The 23,496-nt window shown below is 35.9% G+C and overlaps 1 protein-coding gene across 1 annotated transcript in view; it reads left to right on the top strand.

The window, feature by feature from the left end:
• Nucleotides 1–20,248, top strand: part of LOC141396744 (uncharacterized) — a 38,716-nt gene extending 18,468 nt beyond the window's left edge. Inside the window, exon 2 of the mRNA XM_073972380.1 lies at nt 19,327–20,248. Within this exon, the coding sequence (XP_073828481.1) occupies nt 19,327–20,087 (761 nt within the window). The 3' untranslated portion in view covers nt 20,088–20,248. The remainder of the gene's footprint in view (nt 1–19,326) is intronic.
• The last annotated feature ends 3,248 nt before the right edge of the window (nt 20,249–23,496 follow it).

Below are 23,496 nucleotides of genomic sequence, written 5' to 3'. Positions count from 1 at the left end.
TCGAAAAGTCAAACCTCTTTTGTATACACAATTAATTAACTTATACCTGCCCGTGTACTCGATAATCTGTACTAATTATTACAAATGCTTCGAATTTTGACAGTTGTTTAATGGAGAAGTTGCTGTAAAAATTGTTTCAGCAACACTTAGTAAAAATTATCGAGTACAAGGATATAACACCTTTTATAACACATTAGTCTTGTTTTATAAGACGTAAATAAATATATTAAGAAAAATATTCGCCGCAATATTGTCATTAAAGTTGCCAAAGGCATTATACACCTAAAAGGCAAAGATTTCAAGGAATCTTAATTTCCAAAAAAATTAAATTTCACATCTGTCCCGTGTTTTGCTTACATCCTGATGTAAACTTTAAAAACGTCATATTTCTAGCTCTACTTTCACAATCTGATTGGGTTTTTCTGTAATTTTGGGAAAATTGAGTCTTGTTGCATGGTAAATTGGTAAAAAGTAAGGAAAGGAACAAATACGGCCAATGCCAATAAAAATGTCCGGATTGTCGTGTAGAAAAATCTGACTATTTTTTACACGTAGATCACTTTTTACTTCTTTATTTCATTTAAAAGTTCGGTATTAGCAATTACAAATTAAAAAGTATTATTTTATAACTACCACGAGTGATTTAATTATAGAAAATAATTTGTTTTCTTTACTAATCGTTAATCCGGACAATTTGATAATTCGGACACCGCCGAAACCTGTGGTGTAGGGATTATCGAGATTATAGTGTATATATGGGAGCAATATCCAAATCTGAATCGATTCTTACCAAAATAAATAGGGACAAAAAATATCAAATTTTTATGCGAATTGGTCTATAAATGTGACCTGTTTTTATACCCTACACCACACAGTGGTAAGGGGTATTATGTCTTTGTGCATTTGTATGTAACATACAAAAGGAAACGAAATAGACCCACAGTTCCTTTTGGGGATATACATATAATCACTTTCTGAGTCGATTTATGCGTGTCCGTCCGTCTGTCTGTCTGTCCGTCTGTCCATGTATTTTTGTTCGCAACATACAGGTCGCATTTTTTGTCCGATTCAGCTGAAAATTGGGGACTACAATTTTTTTAGCCATAGGAAGAACGCTATTGCTTTTGGTGAAAATCGGTTCAGATTTGGATATAGCTCCCATATATATTTTCGCCCGATTTCACGTATTTGCTGCACCAAACACGGTATATACGTCCAATTTTGATGAAACTTTGAATGTGTGACTGAATTTTGTCTACAAATAAGTGTGCAAAATTATATTGAAATCGGTTCAGATTTGGATACAGCTCCCATATATATGTTCGCCCGATTTCACGTATTTGCTGCACCAAACACGCTATATACGTCCGATTTTGATGAAATTTGGAATGTTTAACTGAATTCGGTCTAGAAATAAGTGTGTCAAATTATATCGAAATCGGTTCCTATTTGGATATAGCTCCCATATATATTTTCGGCCGATTTCACGTATTTTATGTACCAAACACGCTATATATTTCCGATTTCGATGAAATTTGGAATGTGTGACTGAATTCAGTCTAGAAATAAATGTGCCAAATTATATCGAAATCGGTTCAGATTTGGATATAGCACCCATATATATTTTCGGCCGATTTCTTGTATTTTCTGCTCCAAACACGATATATAAGTCCGATTTCAATGATATTTGGAATGTGTGACTGAATTCGGTCTGGAAATAAATGTGCCAAATTATATCAAAATCGGTTAAGATCTGGATATAGCTCCGATTTATATTTTACATATTCACAGTGGTGTAGGGTATCATATAGACGGCCCGCCCGACTTTGATCCTTTCCTTACTGGTTTTTTTTTTCAAAAAGACATGGCCAGTGCGAATCTATGCAGATCATCAAAAGGAACTGTGGGTCTATTTCGTTTCCTTTTCCATGTTGCAAACTCATTCACTAAGGTTATTAAAATATAGTTATCAGTGCAATCATGAATAAAAATTCCTTACGGAATTTGTTTCCTTTCCCCAATTTCACAATTTTTTATTTGCATATTTATGCCAAAAAAAGGGAATATTTTTGTCGATTCGACAAGAATACGCCATAATGAAGCGAATCTAGTAGTTTTCAACTTTTAACAAATATTGATTTTAAAAGAATTTCACTTTTTAAAATTATTTTCCGTGCGGAAAATTCAGAGGAAAATATTCATGATTGCCCTGTATATGTTTTTTATATATTTATGTTTTTAGTAAAATATGAAAGATTTTATGTAATATTCAATATTTTCTTAGTCTTAATTTCCAGCTCAATATTGGCCGAGCAGAAACTATCAACATATTTGGATACGTTCATTTTGACATTTCTGATTGAGTTTTTGAACACATTTGTATTAGAAAGCAACGTATGTTGTAATAAGAAGGCTGGGTTATAGGAAATGTTCCAAGTCTTTTAGTCCAGATTTATTGCTGTGGCGGAATAATAATTAACAACATAATAATCTGCTAAGAAATCGAAGTTTAACGGCAATAAATTTATTTAAGAACACTTTTTGATGACTCTCCAAATATAATTTTACGATTTTCGCCAAAAAAATTACTTGCATATTTTGCATATTTTTTTGCATATTATGCATATTTTGTGCATATGCAAAATATGCAAATATGCAAAAAAAATATGAGCCTGTCATTGCATTCAGTTTTCTTCAAAACGAATTTTGGTCCAATCAGAATTTTCGTATCTTTATTAATAAAAAATATGCAAATATGTATGCAAAATCCGATGTCTATTTATAATACACTTTTTGAGCATTTTATAAAAACGCGAAAAAAATGAATTAAGTGTCAAAGTTTCTCCACATAATCGAACTGTGGATATGATGAAATGATTGTTTCAAAGCAAAGCTGAAGAATTTCTTCGTTACAAAAGTTTTAAAAACAATTTTAAAAATCATTGAATTGTATTGCTTTTAAAATTGTTTGACATATTTTTCAAACAGCACACACATACACAGATTGTGTTTATAATTTTGAAGTTTTAGGAACGCAAGAAAAAGAAAAAAATTAAACTGACAGATAACTTTAGCTAACCTTTTTAATTAAACCATGATAGTAATGAAAATGCTTTATAAGATTGTCCTTTATGATATTTTCATAAGTTTTGCCATTTTTGAGATAAAGAAGTTCAGATTGGGACAATTCACTGACTGTATCGTCTCTTTATAAAACAATGTCAAAGATTTTCTCTCGTCCCTTTACGATAAGGACCTAACCTAGGAAAAAAAAAACTAAAAATGTGAACTGAACTTCTATATCTCAAAAATGGTAAAACCTAGGAACAAGTCATAACGGTCAATCCTCTAGAGAATTTTCACAGCCACAACATTTTCCTTAGCCACATTTCGATAGGACGTGCGGTTTCCAAGCAAAATCGAAAAAAAACCTAAAAATGTGAACTTTGACCTCGAATTATTTAAAATTCTTGTTTTTGAATTTTTTCTCATCTATGAACATTGCCGTTTCAGAAACTTTTACTGTCGTAAAGGCAGCGAATGCAAGTTGCTTCAACAAAAATCGAAGTGATCCAAGCACAGGTCTTAAAGTGAATTTATCCAAAAATGTGTGCGGGAGGTACCCGACGGAGTGGACAAATATAGTCTATATTCCAACCTGATCTATACCTGGTAGATATATTAGGATGTGTAAAGTGTGGACCAAATCTGTCACTCCCATCAAGAGTTATCGCACGCACAATTTTGCCGAACATTTTTAAACTTTCGTGGGGGAGGTACCTGAAGGAGTCGACCGATATGGCTTATCTTCGAACTTAAACTAAGTTTGGACAAAATATTACGATAGCCAATTTATGAACCAAATCGGCTAATCCGTTTGAGAGTTATTGTTCGCACCAGCCAGCCAGACAGACGGAAGAATATTGCTAAATCGACCCCAAATTGTCTGAAACACATTTCGTCCAAACATACTTGGGGTCTAAAACCATTATTTCGATGAGGCACACTTTGCCCGTATGAAAGTGTTTATACCCTTTCTAGCCTAAAGGCTGAGGGTATAAAAAAAATAGCCAATGTATTTCAAAAACAATAACTAAAAATAACACTTTACATGTTTTCAAAATGTAATGACGGTTAAACAAGTAAAAAAGTATCAGTTGGATTTGCCGACAGAGATATACCCTCAGCGTATGTGAATTGGATCTTTCATCTACGGACAGATCGAATGTATTTAGGGTCTTTTCAGAATATTGTGGCACTCTTTGGTCATTTGAACTTGCCGACAAAAATGTGGATTAGGATTAAAGTTCAAAAGTTTTGCGGAGGAGGGAATGGACAGACATAGTGCATTACGGAAGTTGATCTTATTTTGAGAGTCATATCATTTCGATAGATATCGCGCCCACTAGTCATTTCAGTGGGTTATCGCATACCTGTTGGACCAGTATGCCAGGAAGCATGGACTTGTCCACGGAAAACATAACATGACTGTATACAGGACCACAAAGAACATCATCGGTATACATTTCCAAAGGATCTCCGAAAAGACCCTAAACTGCATTTGGACACAAATGTTGAACTTTTGTGGGGGAGGTATCCTAAGGAGAAAACCGATATGGGCCATTTTAAAAGTTGGACTACTTTTGGACGAAGGCCAAATTTTGGACCAAATCGGTTTATCAGTTCGAGAGTTATTGTGCTCTCCAGCTACTACATATGGTGCCATAGGGGTTTTTGTTTACAAATTTCGGGCCGTTTTTCCAAGAAGTATGGACTTGCCACTGAAAAAACCTTTTACCGTCGTAATTGAGACAGCGATTGCAAGTGACTTCAACGGAAATCAAAGTTAGGCAAGAGCAGGTCTTAAAGCGAACTTATCCGAAATTTTGTGTGGGAGGTACACGAAACAATGGACAAATATAATCCATATTCAAACCTGATCTATATCTGGTAGATATATTAGGATGCGTGAAGTAAGGACCAAATCGGTCCTTCCCTACAAGAGTTATCGTGCGCACAATTTTTTCGACCATTTTTGAACTTTTGTAGGGGACGTACCTGAAGGAGTGAACCGATATGGCTTACCTTCGAACTAAAACTAAGTTTGGACAAAATATTATGAACGCAAAATTGTGGATCGAATCGGCAGATCCGTTCTAGAGTTATCTTGCGCTCCAACTACTACACACGGTGTCATAGGGGTTTTTTTGAACCTTTCGGGCTATATTCTCAGGAAGTATGGATTTGCCCCTGATGAAACTTGTACCGTCGTATGGGGGACAGTGAATACAAGTTCTTAAAACAAAACTCAAAGCGATTCTATAGCAGGTGCTAAACTGAACTTTTCCAAAATTTTGTGTGGGAGGTACCGGAAGGAATGGACCGGTTGAGTCCATATTGGAACCTCATCTAAGTCTGGTAGAAATTTCACGATGTACAAAGTATGGGCCAATTCGGTTACTCCCTTCAAGAGTTATCGTGCGCACAAATTTTCCGAACATTTTTGAAACTTTTGTGGGGAGGTACCGGAAGGAGTGGACCGATATAACCCATCTTCGAACTTAAACTAAGTTTGGACAAAATATCGCGAAAGACAAATTTTGGACCAAATCGGTTGTCTGGAACACATTTCGTCCAAACATACTTGGCGTCTAAAACCATTATTTCGATGAGGCACATTTTGCCCGTATGAAAGTTAATATACCCTCGTTAGCATAAATGCTGAGGGTATAAAAACTCGTTTGTTTCAAAGCATTTTTCCTATTTTACATTAATACGACCACAGCTTATTTTAAAAAATCTCTCGGTGAGTCGTGCTAAAACAGTTAATTTTACAGAAATGTGGGCAAAACGCGCAGTTGTATTTCTAAAAATGATACAAACGTATATATTAATCCAGTAATTCTTACGTCTAGCGGTTTGAATTTTAATAGCATCAAGAAAACGATTGTAGAGGGTATACAAATCACGCCAGTTTATTTTTATCCTACCCTATTAATTTTCTCCTTTAATTTTCGTTTTTCACTGACGCCACTTTATTATTTTCAATTCAAGGAAAAATTTTTCCCAGAACTATAAATGAATTTCTCAAAACTATAAAAACGTTAATAGTTTAGTAAAATATCAATTAAGTTACCTTAATTGTTTGAAATAAAGCAATTTCCCCTCTCTTAACATTTTGATTTTAATGTGGCACATTCTTTATGGAAACAAGTCATTAAACATAAAACCCCCTATTATATATGACGAATGTGTGTATGTTTCAGGGGGAAATGGATACAGAAGCAGAAGGAACCATTGAGAGCAACAAATGATTTATAATTAGGTGTAAATTTATGGCTCTTTAAAATATAATTATTCATAGTTTTTGTGAAGTGGTGGCATGGCATGAGTAGCTGTTTATGTTCGCCGCATCAACAGCTTGACATCAGCGCCGACAACAACAACAGGCATAGTACTTGTAGCTACTGTGAAGGCATCCCTATGCCACTGTCACTACATATACATAACATGACCCACGACAGGCGTATTTAGCTGGATATACAAACAAACAAGACCGCAATCATTGCGGTACCGTTAGCTGATGATAAATTGTAACATCTTTATGCACCATATGTGGGCAATTGAATTGAAAACAAACTCACGCACTCGTCGTTTTGCACTGTTTTGTCACATATGAGACATATGGTTGTGCACGTGAAGGCAGCGATGGTGGCGGCTCTTTTTGTTTGAAAATACTTGATATGCGTTTCTTTAAAGATCTGATTTTTTGACAAGATGAATATAATATAAATGACATGTGCTTTGAAACTATATTTTTAATATAAATTTAGGAAATATGTAAAAGAAAAACAATTCAAGTAAAAAAACTTTGTTGTCACAAACCGAAACTTTGATTTTATTTAAAGGATTTTTAGAGAAAGGGAATTTGTTTTGTGTTTGTTGTTTGCTATCATCGGCTAAGGGTATCTCCTGTCCTACAAAACCAACTGTATGTGCACACGTTATGATTTAGGACTTGTATAAATTCCCCCTCTCTCATGTAATGTAACATCTATGCAATTTCAATACATATTACAATATGCCAAGCAACCTCTGCTGCCATTTCACAAAAATGTCAATTACTTTACGAGTATGGCTTGCGGCCAAAGGGCAGCTATTTAAGGATAATTCTTTCATACATTCCATCCGCAAATGATTTGATAAGGGCACACACACATCACATGCTCTCATATTTGACATTGAAGACATTTAAATAACGAAATATTCTGTTAAATGCCTCAAAGGGATTTTTATGACCTTTTAAATCTCCATTCGACCATTGGGAATCAATTTAGTCGTAATAAAGTCATAAAATGCCAGGGTGATGTGTAAAACAAAAGGTTTGAAATTGTCAACCTCCATTTCGAACATAATATCCTATGTAGTGTTTATGTATTAAAAGCTCATAAAATAATGATTTATTTATGTTATACTGTTGCTGCTTATGCTTGCTATCCTTCTTGCCGACCTCTATTTGTTGTTCCTGTTGCTGTTGTTGTTATGTTTGATGTGATACATCTGAAGAATTTGTATTATCTTTGCTGACATCTCTTTATATTGTGGCAGCAGCAAATTTTACGACCATTTTGTTTGTTGTAGTTGTTAATGATGGCGCTGTCATTCTTGGGACAACCGGCGACCCTTTCACAAATTCTATACTTACGATATGTGTTAAACAAGATTTTATTTATATGTGGAATTTTGTAAAAATTATGTTGTATTAATATTTGGTGTGTTGTTGTTGCTGTTCTTGTCGTTTTTTGCTGTGAATAAACAAATGACAATTTAATTGGCAGTTAATGAAATTTCCTTACAATTTGAATAATAACTTCATAGGTTGAAGAATATATTCATGTTTATTTTCGAAGCTCTCAACATGACTAAATTTTTTCGCCTAGATGGATCACGAATTTCATTCGTGAGATATTCCCTATAGTGGACTGACCATTAAAGTCTTCTGGTGACAGTAGAATAGATGTTTCAATATTTTTGGCTTTCTATCAACAAATCCCTAAGAATGAATAAGAAGAGTAAGACACTTCTTAGCTGCTATTTACACACTAGCGGATGTACATACTTGAAAGACAACAAGTAAAAAATATCGAAAAGTTGATGTGAAACACTTTTTTCTCAAAAAAAAAAAGAAACAAACCTATGTATTTATTGGGGTTTCCAAAATGTTGGGCGTATGAACCGACAAAAATATGGATGGATTAAAGCTCAAAAATATGCGGGGGATATCAATAGATAGGGCCTGTGTACCATACTTGCCTACGAAATACATAATATCGCTGTAAAGGGCCACTAGGAAAACTTTCGGCAAAAAAAAACCACATTGCACAGTGGTTCCGCCCGTGGACAAAAATCGTAAAATTGATGGCGACAAATTTGATTGCGATTGAAAAAATATTCTCTAAACATATCAAATTTTTAACATCCAGCATTATTTTTGTAAATTTTCAGCGGTTATATGCCAAGTTAAGTCGAAGTTGTTGTGACATGAATGTGAGGCCTTAAAAACGAAAAATACATCCTCAAAGCATTCGTAGGTTATGAGTAAAATTATAAAAAATTGGTGAGGTAAATGTGCAATTTTCAAAATGAAACTGATAGGTGATGGCATTGACAATGTTTTAACGAAAGAACAAATTCATAATTCGTTTTCTAATTTCATTAAACATAATTTCTCTATAAATTACTTTTTCTGCTATTTATACCCTATACCACAATGTGGAAAAGGGTATTATAAGTTTGTTTTGGTAAAAATTCATGTAACACCGCGAAATATTCGTCGGAGACCCCCAATGTGGTATACCATTCTTCATATCTCGACGAGATAAAGCGATTTTGAGATGTGTGTCCGTCCGTCAGTCCGTCCGTCCGTCTGTCCATTATAAATTGTAAACACGCTCCAGGCCGCAATTATGGACCGATCGTCACGAAATTTTGTATGGAGGTCGGGTTCAAATCAGAATAGATCCCTATTCTTATTGGTGATGATCGTGAAATATTTAGCGGGTGAAATGGACCAAAAACATAATATTTATCTAATTTTGTAGCGGCTCTGTAGGTCTCAATAATAGTCCGATCAACGCGTAATTTTAAATAAGGTAAGAGTATGTCACAAAGGGGAAGCTTGCAATTTGAGATGGCGATCGGATAATATTTAGAGGGTTAAATTGACCAAAACTTTTGTGTGAAAATTGTGAAAAATTTTAATATACAGCTTATATCTTAATTCCTGGAAGTGACATTCCGGACAAGTGAGATATACATGAAAGTGGAACGCTTGACCTTTCAATTGATGCCAATTATGTTGGTGTGCATGATTAGATAACAGAGTTACAGCCTAATATATCCCGTTATTTGTTTGTAGTGTAATAATAAACGCGCTAGAAGTCGCAATTATACATCAATAGTCACGAAATTTTGCACCGATTAAGAGTATAGGTCGAAAAAGATGCCTACAATTTTAAATGATGATCTGATATTCTTTAGCGGGTGAAATGGACCATTACTTTTGTATGAAAAATATAAAAATTTTATTTTTGGTCGATATTTGAATTCCTTGAGGACATATATTTCGCAAAGTAGCCTACATATGGAAAAAAAACTACTGACCTTTCCTCTGATGTAAATTGCAATAAAGTGTTTGCTAGATAACGGGCCTACTGCCTAATATATAATGGGTTCTGTGTAGAGAACCACATTTTTATCCCATGCTACATATTGTCTCCCCAAAAGTTTATGTAACACCACGAAATATTCGTCCTAGACCCCTTATTTGGTATGCCAAAATTCATATCTCGACGAGATAAAGCGATTTAGTGATGTGTGTCCGTCCCTTAAAAATTGTAAACAAGCTTTTAAGGCCGCAATTATGGACCGATTGTAACAAATTTTTTAAGGAGATTGGGTTCGGTCCAGAATAGAAATGATTAGTTTTGGTGATGATCGTGAAATGTTCACGGGATGAAATGGACCAAAAACAAAATTTTAACCAATTTTGTAGCGGCTCTGTAGGTCAAAATAATAACCCGCAAAATTTAAACAAAGTTTGAGTTTATGATAAAGAAGAAGCGTAAAAACCAACGTGAAGATCAGATAACACTTAGCGGGTTAATGGACTCAAACTTTTGTGTGAAATTGGTAAAAATTTCAATAACGTAGCGGTTAAACAACGGAAGTAGTAGTACTGCATAAGTGGGTTTCATTACATTTTAGTTTGTGTGAACTAAATTTTCCTTTCCTGCTACAAAAATGTCTTTGTCATGCTAAATAACTTTTTGGTTTTGGTCATAAGTATTATACATTACATCTCTGATATTTGATAATTAAATTTTCACAATGATTGAAAAGAATTTCCGTGGAGAGCGTTTGTCCAGGGATAGTGGTATAGGGTATCCCATGGTCGGCTCCGTTCGACTATAGACTTTTCTTACTTGTTTTAATATAATTACTATTAATTTATGTTGAGTTTTAAAATTTTTTTAAATGCAGGGGATAGTCTCTAGTTTACGAATAAAAAATATCCAGCTGCCCCCATCTGCCACCCGCCAATTTATTCCTCTTATACAACGCCTGTAAAATCGTCAAAATTCCGAAAATCGGGAGGTACGTTTATATGGCGGCTATAGCTAAACGTAGACCGATATTGACCATTTTTTGCATGGAGGTATTTGGTTCACTCAGAACTCAAAATGCTAAATTACAGCCAAATCGGTTGGAAGATGTGGGTAAAACTGTCAACATTTCGAAGATCGGGAGGTACGTTTATATGGTGGCTATACCTAAACGTTTACCGATATTGACCATTTTTTTCATGGAGGTATTTGGTTCCCTCAGAACTCAAAATGCCAAATTTCGCTAAAAATTTCGCTAAAATTTTCAAAATACCGAAAATCTGAAGGTACATTTATATGGGGGCTATGCCTAAACGTGGACCTATATATAATATTTTTTGCAAGGTGGTAGTTTATTCAGTCAGAACTCAAAATGCAAAATAACATCCAAATCGGTTGGTAAATTTGGCCAAAATCATCAAAATACTAAAAATCGGGCGGTACCTTTCTATGGGAGCTATACCCAAATATGGACCTACATCAACTAAAAATGGTTTTCTATCTTTTTGGCTTGTTATAAACCTGCCTTTAAAATTTAGAGGCGGTAGCTTGATTAGAACTATTATTGGCACTCTTTTCCATACAAGTGGGACCACTGTGCATTGTGTGGGTGGTACCCCAAGGATTGGGCCGATAGGGCCAAAGCTTGAACATAAACTAAGTTTGGACAAAATATTTGGAGATCCAATGTTTGGACCAAATCGGTTGCTGTGTTTATGAGATATCGCGCGTACCATTTTAGCAATATTTTCGAACTTTTGTGGGGTGGTACCAGAAGCAGTGGAGCTATAAGTACCACCTTCGAATTTGATCTAATATTCGAAGGAATATTACGATATCCAAAGGTGGACGAACGCAGTATTCGGTTCGAGCTCTCCAGCCACTACGTATTGTGGTATAGGGGTTTTTATACGTTTCGGGTTGTTTTCTCAAGAAGTATGGACTTGCCCCTGAAAAAATCGTTTACTGTCGTAATTGAGGCAGCGGATGCAAGTTGCTTCAACAAAAATCAAATTGATTCGAGGACAGGTCTTAAAGTGAATTTAACCGAAATTTTGTGTGGGAGGTACCCGAAGGAGTGGACAAATTTGTCCATATTCGAACCTGATCTATATCTGGTAGACATACTAGGATGTGCAAAGTATGGAAAGTATGGTGAGCACAACTTTTCCAAACATTTTTGATCTTTTGTGGGGGAGGTACCTGAAGTAGTGGACCGATATGGCTTTTCTTTGAACTTAAACTATGTTTGAGCAAAATATTATGAAGTACAAATTTTGCAGCGGATCGGCACAAGCATCTTGCGCCCAACCACTACACACGGTGTCATAGGGTTTTTTTTGCACATAAAGGCTATTTCCTCAGGAAGTATGGAAAGTTGTACCGTCGTATGGGGGGAGTGAATACTAGTTCTTACGACAAAAATCAAAGCGATTCGAGAGCAGGTCCTAAACTGAACTTTTCTGAAATTTTGTGTGTGAGGTACCCGACTGAGTGGACCGATTGAGTCCATATTGGAACCTCATCTAAGTGTGGTAGAAATTACAAGATGTGCAAAGTATGGGCCAAATCGGTTAATCCCTTCAAGAGTTATCGTGCGCACAAATTTCCCGAACACTTTCCAACTTTTGTGGGGGAGTTATCGGAAGGAGTGGACCGATATAACCCATCTTCGAACTTAAACTGAGTTTGGACAAAATATTACAAAAAACATATTTTGAACCGTCCGAGAGTTATCGTGGGCTCCAGACAGACAGATGGACAGTGCTGAATCAGCTTCAAATTGTCTGAAACCGATTTCTTTAAAACATACTTGGGGTCTAAAACCATTATTTCGATGAGGCAAATTTTGCCTGTATGAAAGTGTATATAACCTCGTTAGCATAAATGCTGAGGGTATACAAACTGCGAGGATATGCAGTAAAATTGGACAGGCTTTACTTCCATGTTTAGTTTTGGATATAGCTCCCATATATATTTTCGGCCGATTTCACGCATTTGAAACACCAAGCACGCTTCTTATGTCCAATTTCAATGAAATTTGCGACGGAATTCGGTCTAGAAATAAATTTGCAAAATTATATTGAAAACGATTTATATATTGTTTGTTTGTTTGTTCCACAACATCCCATACGGGACAAGGGAGACTTCTCTCATATCAATGAGTGCACCCCGATTCATATTTAGCTCAATGATATGGGACCTACTGTTTATCGCCGAGTCCGAGCGGCGTGTCTTAAGACACCACTTGTGGAGAAGTTTTTCAAGGCTGAAATACTCAGGAAATGTCGCCAACATTACTGAGGGGTATTTTGCCACCGTTGAAAAATGTTTGATGTTGCCTGGCCGGGGAATCGAACCCCCGACCTTCTGCGTGCAAGGCGGGCGTGCATACCATTGCACCACAGTGGCACACACGATTTATATATATAGCTCCCATATAATTTTTCTGTCGATTTCACGTATTTGATGTAATTGATCAAATGCAATATATGCGGGTTGGGGTCGGGGGAAATTTTCTCCAATTGAGCTGCAAATATAAAATATCGTCTATTTGAATCAGTATTAGCTTGATAGCCTTAAAACTTATAAGGAGTTATGCTCAAACCACACGCAGAGAAGAGACATTGTAGGAGCAATCATATTCTATGAGCAAAATTGCTGTTTAACCATATATTTTGTGTTAGGAAACATATGTATCTCTTCTCTGCGTGCACTCTCCTGTGCCACGAATAACAAATGCGAATTGGCAATGGGGGAGAAGTAACCATATGGGATCATGCTAAAGAAATAATATTTCTGTTTTACTTTCGAAGTGATATTGAGATAAATAGTTTATAATGTTGTTACGGGTTATGGTAAGAGGGAAAGGTCCCTTGATGGATACTAATATTAAAAAAATAGCTTATATTTGACTCAATAAAAGTGTGAGAAATGTAAACCTTGGTTAGAGCAAATCTTATGTTGATCAATAGAGCCATGAAAAACTTGGGCGGGTAAGATAAAAGTACCCAAATTTAAGTTTTAAAATGGAAGCCATTGGTGAGTATATAAATAACCCAAAAGGAAATTGTCGGTCAAGTTTCTGAGATATTGCTTAATGAAGTTTTTGATTTTTTCCCTATAATACTTGGGGAAATTGCTATATATCTCTGTTTGACTTTGGTAGAAGTTTGACATATGGAGCGTTCGATATGCGTTGAAGGCATTCATATTACTGAATTGTTGGGGGGGGGGTTGGTGGTACAAAGCAGAAGCACAAAGCTGTAACCGGCGCATTGGCTTGATTTTTACACTATAAATATTATTGGCCACTTTCTCCATACAAGTGGATCCACTGTGCATCAATTCAAAACACTGTCTTGTTGAAACAGAGCACTATAGGTAATTTGTCCTGTTTCTGAGGCAAAAATCAATAGCGGTGGACATATGGGCTTTTTATACATTTTATATGCAAAAGTAAGATAAAACAAAGAATTACACAGTAAAATTCGGATATAGCGAACATCGGTTATAAGGAACTACGTTTATAGCGAACAAAGTTTTGTGTTTCCGAAGAATTTTTCTTAATATTTGGTCACACATTAAACTTCTTAAAAGGACCACGATTATAACGAACAAAAATGGTTAACCCGAGTGAAGGATTTTTTACAATTTGTTAGGATTTACAGGTCCGCTTTATAGCACAACCGGATAGCGACGAATTAACTCACTGTTTCAAATATTTTAACATATGATATTTAAATGTAAGTTTTAATAAGAATTTTACATATGAACACGTTTGTAACGAACGCCGGATATAACTAACAAATTGTCTTTTTCCCACCCCCTATTCTCATTTTACCTATTTTATTCGTTCCAACCCAATGAACGCGCTTAAAACAAAAGAAAAACGATTATAATGAACTAAAATATGATCCGCCAGAAGATTTTTAGAATTTTGATTCGCGAAGAAATATTTATAAATTTATTTTTTTAAAGGACCAAATAAATCACGCGATTATTAATAGAGATGGTTTTTACCGGGTATTTACCCGGTAAATACCCACACGGTGGGTAAATACCGGGTAAATACCCATTTGTGGGTATTTATTTGGGTATTTACTATATTGAATGGCAAATACAACATTTTACACCCTATTCCTGGGTTTAGGTTGTAAATTCGTTTGAAATGGATAGTTTTACAATACTTTAGACTAGTGGGTAAATACTTGGGTAAATACCCGAGTATTTACCCAAGTGTTGGGTAAAAACTCATTAACTGCCGAACCACTTGACGTAGGCTGACAAAATTTGGCTTACATCTTTCTTATGTCAACAGAACTTCTGGTACTGAACATGGGGTCTCTAGATCCATGTTTTAATATAGCCCCCATATAGCCGTACCTCCCGATTGAAGGTATTTTTCATCTATTAGCCACATTTTACAACCAAATTGGCTGTAATTTGGCACAGTGAGTCCTCAAGGAGCTGCAAATATCTTTGCAAAAATTTGTCAATATAGGTCCACGTTTTCTAATAGCCACCATATAAGGGTACCCCGATTTCGAGTATTTACCCAAATTTTGGGTAAAAACTCCTTAACTGCCGAACCACTTGGAGTAGGCTGACGAAATTTAGCTTAAATCTTACTTATGTCAAGAGAATATCTAGCATTGAAAATGGGGTCTCTGGGTCCATGTTTTGATATAGCCCCCATATAACCGTACCTCCCGATTTAAGGTATTTTTTGTCTATTTGCCTCATCGTACAATCATAGTGGCTGAAATTTGGCATAGTGAGTTCTCAATATGTAGAAAATACCCTTGCAAAAACTTGTCAACATAGGTCCACGTTTTCTAATAGCCCCCATATAAGTGTACCCCGATTTCGAGTATTTACCCAAATTTTGGGTAAAAACTCTTTAACTGCCGAACCACTTGACGTAGGCTGACAAAATTGGGCTTACATCTTTCTTATGTCAACAGAACTTCTGGTACTGAACATGGGGTCTCTGGGTCCATGTTTTGATATAGCCCCCATATAGCCGTACCTCCCGATTTAAGGTATTTTTAATCTATTAGCCACATTTTACAACCAAATTGGCTGTAATTTGGCACAGTGAGTCCTCAAGGAGCTGCAAATATCTTTGCAAAAATTTGTCAATATAGGTCCACGTTTTCTAATAGCCCCCATATAAGGGTACCCCGATTTCGAGTATTTACCCAAAATTGGGTAAAAACTCATTAACTGTCGAACCAGTTGACGTTGGCTGACAAAATTTGGCTCAAAACTTTTTTATATCAATAGTAATAAGGGTATTGAAAATGGAGTCCCTGGGTCCATGTTTTGATATAGGCCCCATATAGCTGTACCTCCCGATTTAAGGTATTTTTAACTATTAGCCACATTTTACAATCATACTGACTGTAATTTGGTACAGTGGGTTCCCAATATGTATAAAATATCCTTGTAAAAAATTGTCGAAGTAGGTCCACGTTTTCTTGTGGCCCCAATATGGGTTTCTGAAATCGGGAGGTACGGCTATATCAAAAAGTGGACCCAGGGACTCCATTTTCAATACTTTTAATACTATTGATATAAGAAAGTTTCTAGCCAAATTTTATGAGCCTACGCCAATGGTTCGGCAGATAAAGAGTTTTTACCCAATATTTGGGTAAATACTTGAAATCGGGGTACCCATATATGGGGGCTATAAGAAAGCGTGGACCTACGTTGACAAATATTAGCAAGGATATTTAATGCTCATTGACGACTCACTGTGCCAAATTACAGCCAATTTGGTTGTAAAATGTGGCTAATAGATGAAAAATACCTTAAATCGGGAGGTACGGCTATATGGAGGCCATATTAAAACATGGATCTAGAGACCCCATTTTCAATGCTAGATATTCTCTTGACATAAGTAAGATTTGAGCCAAATTTTGTCAGCCTACGTCAAGTGGTTCGGCAGTTAATGAGTTTTTACCCAAAATTTGGGTAAATACTCGAAATCGGGGTACCCTTATATGGGGGCTATTAGAAAACGTGGACCTATATTGACAAATTTTTGCAAGGATATTTTCTACTCCTTGAGGACTCACTGTGCCAAATTACAGCCAATTTGGTTGTAAAATGTGGCTAATAGATGAAAAATACCTTAAATCGGGAGGTACGGCTATATGGAGGCCATATTAAAACATGGATCTAGAGACCCCATTTTCAATGCTAGATATTCACTTGACATAAGTAAGATTTGAGCCAAATTTTGTCAGCCTACGTCAAGTGGTTCGGCAGTTAATGAGTTTTTACCCAAAAATTGGGTAAATACTCGAAATCGGGGTACCCTTATATGGGGGCTATTAGAAAACGTGGACCTATGTTGACAAGTTTTTGCAAGGGTATTTTCTACATATTGAGAACTCACTATGCCAAATTTCATCCACTATGATTGTACAATGAGGCTAATAGGTAAAAAATACCTTAAATCGGGAGGTACGGCTATATGGGGGCTATATTAAAATATGGACCTAGAGACCCCATTTTCAATACTAAATATTCTCTTGATATAAGTAAGATTTGAGCCAAATTTCGTCAGCGTACGTCAAGTGGTTCGGCAGTTAAAGAGTTTTTACCCAAAATTTGGATAAATACTCGAAATCTGGGTACACTTATATGGGGGCTATTAGAAAACGTGGACCTATATTGACAAATTTTTGCAAGGATATTTTCTACTCCTTGAGGACTTACTGTGCTAATTTACAGCCAATTTGGTTGTAAAATGTGGCTAATAGATGAAAAATACTATAAATCGGGAGGTACGGCTATATGGGGGCTATATCAAAACATGGACCCAGAGACCCCATGTTCAGTACCAGAAGTTCTTTTGACATAAGAAAGATTTATGCCAAGTTTTGTCAGCCTACGTCAAGTGGTTCGGCAGTTAAAGAGTTTTTACCCAAAATTTGGGTAAATACTCGAAATCGGGGTACACTTATATGGGGGCTATTAGAAAACGTGGACCTATGTTGACAAGTTTTTGCAACATGGACCCAGAGACCCCATTTTCAACGCTAGATATTCTCTTGACATAAGTAAGATTTAAGCCAAGTTTTGTCAGCCTACGTCAAGTGGTTCGGCAGTTAAAGAGTTTTTACCCAATTTTGGGTAAATACTCGAAATCGGGGTACCCTTATATGGGGGCTATTAGAAAACGTGGACCTATGTTGACAAGTTTTTGCAAGGGTATTTTCTACAAATTGAGAACTCACTATGCCAAATTTCAGCCACTATGATTGTACGATGAAGCAAATAGACAAAAAATACCTTAAATCGGGAGGTACGGTTATATGGGGGCTATATCAAAACATGGACCCAGAGACCCCATTTTCAATGCTAGATATTCCCTTGACATAAGTAAGATTTGAGCCAAATTTCGTCAGCGTACGTCAAGTGGTTCGGCAGTTAAAGAGTTTTTACCCAACACTTGGTAAACACTCGGGTATTTACCCAAGTATTTACCCACTTGTTTAAAGTATTGTAAAACTATCCATTTTGAATCGATTTCATAGCCTAAACCCAGAAATAGGGTCTAAGATGTTGTATTAGCGATTCAATATAGTAAATACCCAAATAAATACCCACAAATGGGTATTTACCCGGTATTTACCCAATTTACCCAATTTACCGGGTATTTACCCATTGGGTATTTACCCACTGTCCATCTCTAATTATTAACAAAAATGTTGACCACAGCACGTCTGTACATTTTTACAACACATGGTGTATATTTCTTTAAAGAAAATTACTTTTAGTTCAAATCAGATGTGTTTAATATATTCTATACCAAACAAAATATTAAAAAAAATATTTTTTCTGCCAGGAGGACACCTTCAAAAAAAGTGATATAACTCAAAAAATCGCACCTTGATTCAGGACCCTTTGCTGAAGATGTTCCCGGTGGCAGAATTTCAGACAAAGTTGGACAATTTTGTATAAGTCTATAATATAAAACTATAATTTTGTAAAAAATAAAAACTCTTAGGTTGTATCCTATATGACGATTTTTTCTGCTGTAACAAACGTTTTGAAGAAAATTATTTCTTAAAACAGAAAGTACACACCGCCATCATTCCACTGAATATCACATCTATGTATTTGATTTTTACCAAATTGTTCAAATTGAGTTTTAATCTTTTTTAAAATTTCTTATTTTCTCTTCGAAATTTTGATTTCAGCTTTGATTTAACCGCGAGTTTTGAATATTTTTGAAAACAAATTGCACATCCATAGAATTTGACATGTCCTTTCTTCGAATCAAGTTAGAAAACTCGCATTATTAAAAGTGCAAATATCTACTTTTTGCCTAAAAACCTGTCCAAATTACCTATAGTACAGAGGTTCGCCAATTCAGCCTAGCGAATGAAGAACAATCCGATGGTAGAGACAGCATCTTCCGCTATCGTCCCAATGGACCCATTTGTTCTCATGAGTCTTGACTAAAATAAGAAAGCTCCTTAGAATTAGCATTAATATTTTGAAAAATTGATAATTTTAAACCCCCTTTTAGAGCCACCCTAAGATTTAATATTCCGAATATAACTCAAAGCAAATAAAAACAGTATAACAATTATTTTTACTTAAAAGAACTTATTAAAATCTTAAAATTTTGTTTTCCTTACAGATGACACTTTCCACAATGATTTTGGTTCAACATCATCCCTCACAAATGACATTATTGCTGATCACCATTCCCATCATCATCATCACCATTTGCACCAACTTCATCATCAGCAGCAGCAACAACAACAGCAGCAACAGCATGATATATCAACGTCACCACACTCTGGCCGCAAGCCACGACGTAATCGAACGACATTCTCATCCGGACAATTAACAGCCCTAGAAAAAGTATTCGAACGTACACACTATCCTGATGCATTTGTGCGTGAGGAATTGGCCACTAAGGTTGGCCTAAGTGAGGCTCGTGTACAGGTATGGTTTCAAAATCGTCGTGCCAAATTTCGTCGCAATGAACGTAGTTCAACCACAGGAAGACCTTTGCTAACAACAACACCACAACCAGTGCCTCCCATAACAACGGCCCACAAGTTTTCACCTGAAAAGGGGGCTGTCTTACTGCAACAGCAAATGAATTTAGCCCATCCTCATCACACGCATCATCATCATCACCATGCAGCCGCAGCAGCTGCAGCATATTCATTAAGTTTTCCATCCGCCTTGGGAATGTATGCGGCAACGACAAAGAACTATGTCAACAGTTCGTACAACACCTTTGCAACGGGAAGTACAAATACTGCGGCTGATGGTTTAACCGGGCCTTGTGGATTCTTTCCCACCACCGCCAACTATTGTGGACCAAACTATCAACCAAATTATTCGTCGTTACGTTATAAAACAGCTCAAGGATTTTCGGCGCTTTAACGATGAATGAGTGACATGTGACTTGTGCAATTTTATTAAAATGTTTTTTTAAGATTTAAGTGAAATTTAGTCAAATTTTTTGTATTGATATTTAATTTATTTATTTATATTTTTGTGTTAATAAAGTTATTTACAATAAAGTTATTTTTAAACAAATTAAATGTTTAGCAAATAAAAAATTTTCAGAGTGTCTGTACAATGCACAGTGGATCCTCCCATTGGCCAAAAATAAAAAACGAATGTCAAAATTTTGGTACAACATCTGGCAACTCTGACAGCTATGACATGGACCTTTTTAAAAATATATATGTTTTTGTTTTATTCGAACGCGATTTTCTTAAGAATAGCTTCAAAAGTCGGAACATTTGACTAATATTTTTTGTTGTGAGTACATCCTATATTTTAAGGGCAAGTAAATATATTCAAATTATCGCGAAACTAATACGTATAGCAAAATATTATAGTGGATTTTGAAGGGGGAGGTAATAGCTCAATTTTCATTAAAAAATAGTGTGTTAGCGTGTTGTGGAATTCTAGTTAGCTGCATGTTTTCTTAGTGTATTTTGTAATGCCAATTCGATCATATACTTTAATTTGACCTAAGGTTTTAGTCATGATGCCCACCAGTGCCCACCTCGGGAATAATTTTCCAAAGTAGTACATGGGTTTAAGATTATTCAGTATTAAAATCAGCTGCCATCTAAGCTGCCCTAGAATAGGGTTTATATGGATATATTAGCGTATAACTCTGTTATCTGACCACGTACATTAACATAATTGGTATCAGTGGCAAGGTGAAGAAATCTTCTTCCAAAATTTGTCTTACCTTGGCGGCACGTGCCTTGCAGGAAGAACGCTATAAGATCTATATTAAAAATTTTACCAATTTTCAGACAAAAATGTTGATTTTTTAATCCGCTAAATTGGATGGATTTTATGTTGTTTTGGACATTGTTTTGTTTCCCCAAGCCTATTTTTGCATCATAAGATAATCGGGACCTTTGTTCATGTCATTTTGTATTAACAGCATAAAACAATTCTTTCCGTATACCCCCCAGAGGGGAAAGGGGGGAGAATGTTACGCTCGTGGTTTCTTAAAACACTCTTCGCAGCAGCACAAAGCTGTAACCAGCGCATTAGCTTGATATTTACACGGGAAATATTTTTGGCCACTTTCACCATACAAGTGGATCCACTGTGCAATGTGAACGGTATGTAGCTATTTGGAATATGTATGAAAGTAATGTTGTCGCTTTCTCTTATTTCCTCCAATCCCAGGACTTGTAAGCAAAGCAAAGTTGAATTTGATTTAACGACCATTTTACCTAGCAAAAGATTACTTAGATAATTTGTCATACTCTTTCATGAAGTTTTCTTTTTTATTTTCTTTCCCAGCATTAATTTGTTACAAGTTTTCTTCCAGGCAATGAGAAATACTCTGTAGCGTCACAACTTGAGCTGCTGGATTATGAAACAGTTATTTGTATCCCCCCTTTTTGCTCGGTCATAAGCCACTGGTTTTTGTTTTCATTTCTTTAATGAAGACTAGAAACTTGAAGTAAAAGTAATTCCTTGTTGCTTTCATTTAATTTGATGCTTAGTATTTAACTTTATTTTCTTTGTAGATTTTGTAGGGATGCCGGACGGGACATGCTTAAAAATCCCAGAATTGGGAAGATAGAAAATTCTTGCACGTTAAATAAATTATACGGGACTTTCGTGTTTCGCGAATTTTGAAAGAAGCTTTATATATCCCTGGAAACCAAAATAATTGCATATCATTGTACCCTACAGTCGTGATGTAGGGTGGTTACCTAGACATAGAAATATAAAGATAATAAACTCAATAGTTAACATTTGCAAATAGTTGGGTAAAGTCTGCTGAGTTTTGTTGAATTCTTTCGACCTCAGTAGTGCGATTCTGTAACTTTTTTTTAATAACGAACCGACATCGGTAGATAACTAAAATATTCGGTTGAGTTAACGAATGTGCTATTCTTTAACTTCGTGTTACCGATTGTAGAAATCGTTAGCACATACCGACGAATATCGATGGAAAGACAAATTGTCAAATATTATATTTCAATATTTATAAATGTACTAGCTGACCCGGTTCCGCGTTGCTGGCCCGTCGTTTTGGATTTCCTTGTAAGGCTTAGTAATCTATCTACAATTTCTCTATCTAATATTGATACCTCTAGATATTCGAACCGAATTGAAGATAAATCGATGTTTTGGTATAACCCCTATGCAATGGTATCTCCAGATGTAAAATAAAAAATTACTTTAATTATTGCCTCCACCATAATATGTATAAAGGGTATAATTAACTTTATGATTCAGTTTGTAACACATCGGAAAATTCTTCGGAGAACCTATACAGTATATATTTGTGATCAAGATAAAAAATAAGCGAATGTAACGATGTCCATCTATCTGTTGAAATCAAGATACAGCTCGCGATATTTTACATATGGCTTTTCAATTTGGTACAGATGTTTCTATTTTTTCTCGTAGCATGTTTGGTATTGAAAATTGGTTATATCAGGCCACATTTTGATATTATGGAATTTTCAAGGTTTTCGCCGCATTATCCTACCGAAATGACAATACTTTAGTATTTAGTCTCCCTTAGAGGCATAACGCATTTTTGCAAAGGATTAACAGCATAGGTCCACGTTTTGATAGAACTACCCTAGAACCTGCTTTCGAATCGCTTTGATTTTTGTTGCAACAACTTGTATTCACTTCCCCCCACACGACGGTACAAGTTTCATCAGGGGCAAGTCCACACTTCCTGAGAAAATGGCCGGAAAGTTGCAAAAAGCCCATATGACACCTTGTGTAGTGGTTGGAGCGCAAGATAACTATCGAACGGATCTGTCGATGCGGTCCCAAATTTGGCCTTCGTAATATTTTATCAAAACATAGTTTAAATTCGGAGATGGGCTATATGGGTCCACTCCTTCAGGTACCTCCCCCACAAAACTTCAAAAATTTTCGTAAAATATTGCGCACGATAACTATTGAAGGGAGTGACCGATGTAATCTATACTTTGCACATCCTAATATATCTACCAGATATAGATCAGGTTCGAATATCGACTATGTGTGTCTACTCCTTCTGGTACCTCTCACACAAAATTTCGAATAAGTTCACTTTAAGACCTGCTCTCGAATCACTTTGATTTTTGTTGAAGTGATTTGCATTCGATACCTCCATTACGACGGTAACAGTTTTTTCAGGGGCAAGTCCATATTTCTTGGGAAAACAGCCCGAAAGGTGTTAAAAACCCCTATGTCACCATATGTGGCGGTCGAACTGTTCAACCGATTTGGTCCAACATTTGGTCTTCGTCATATTATATCCAGTTAGTTTCATGGGCAATACCGGTCCACAACTTTCGGT

Source organism: Musca autumnalis, unplaced genomic scaffold, assembly GCF_047663935.1.
Source record: "Musca autumnalis isolate F117 unplaced genomic scaffold, ASM4766393v1 scaffold_3, whole genome shotgun sequence".
Taxonomy (NCBI): Eukaryota; Metazoa; Arthropoda; class Insecta; order Diptera; family Muscidae; genus Musca; species Musca autumnalis.
This window is presented reverse-complemented; position numbering and strand designations above follow the sequence as displayed.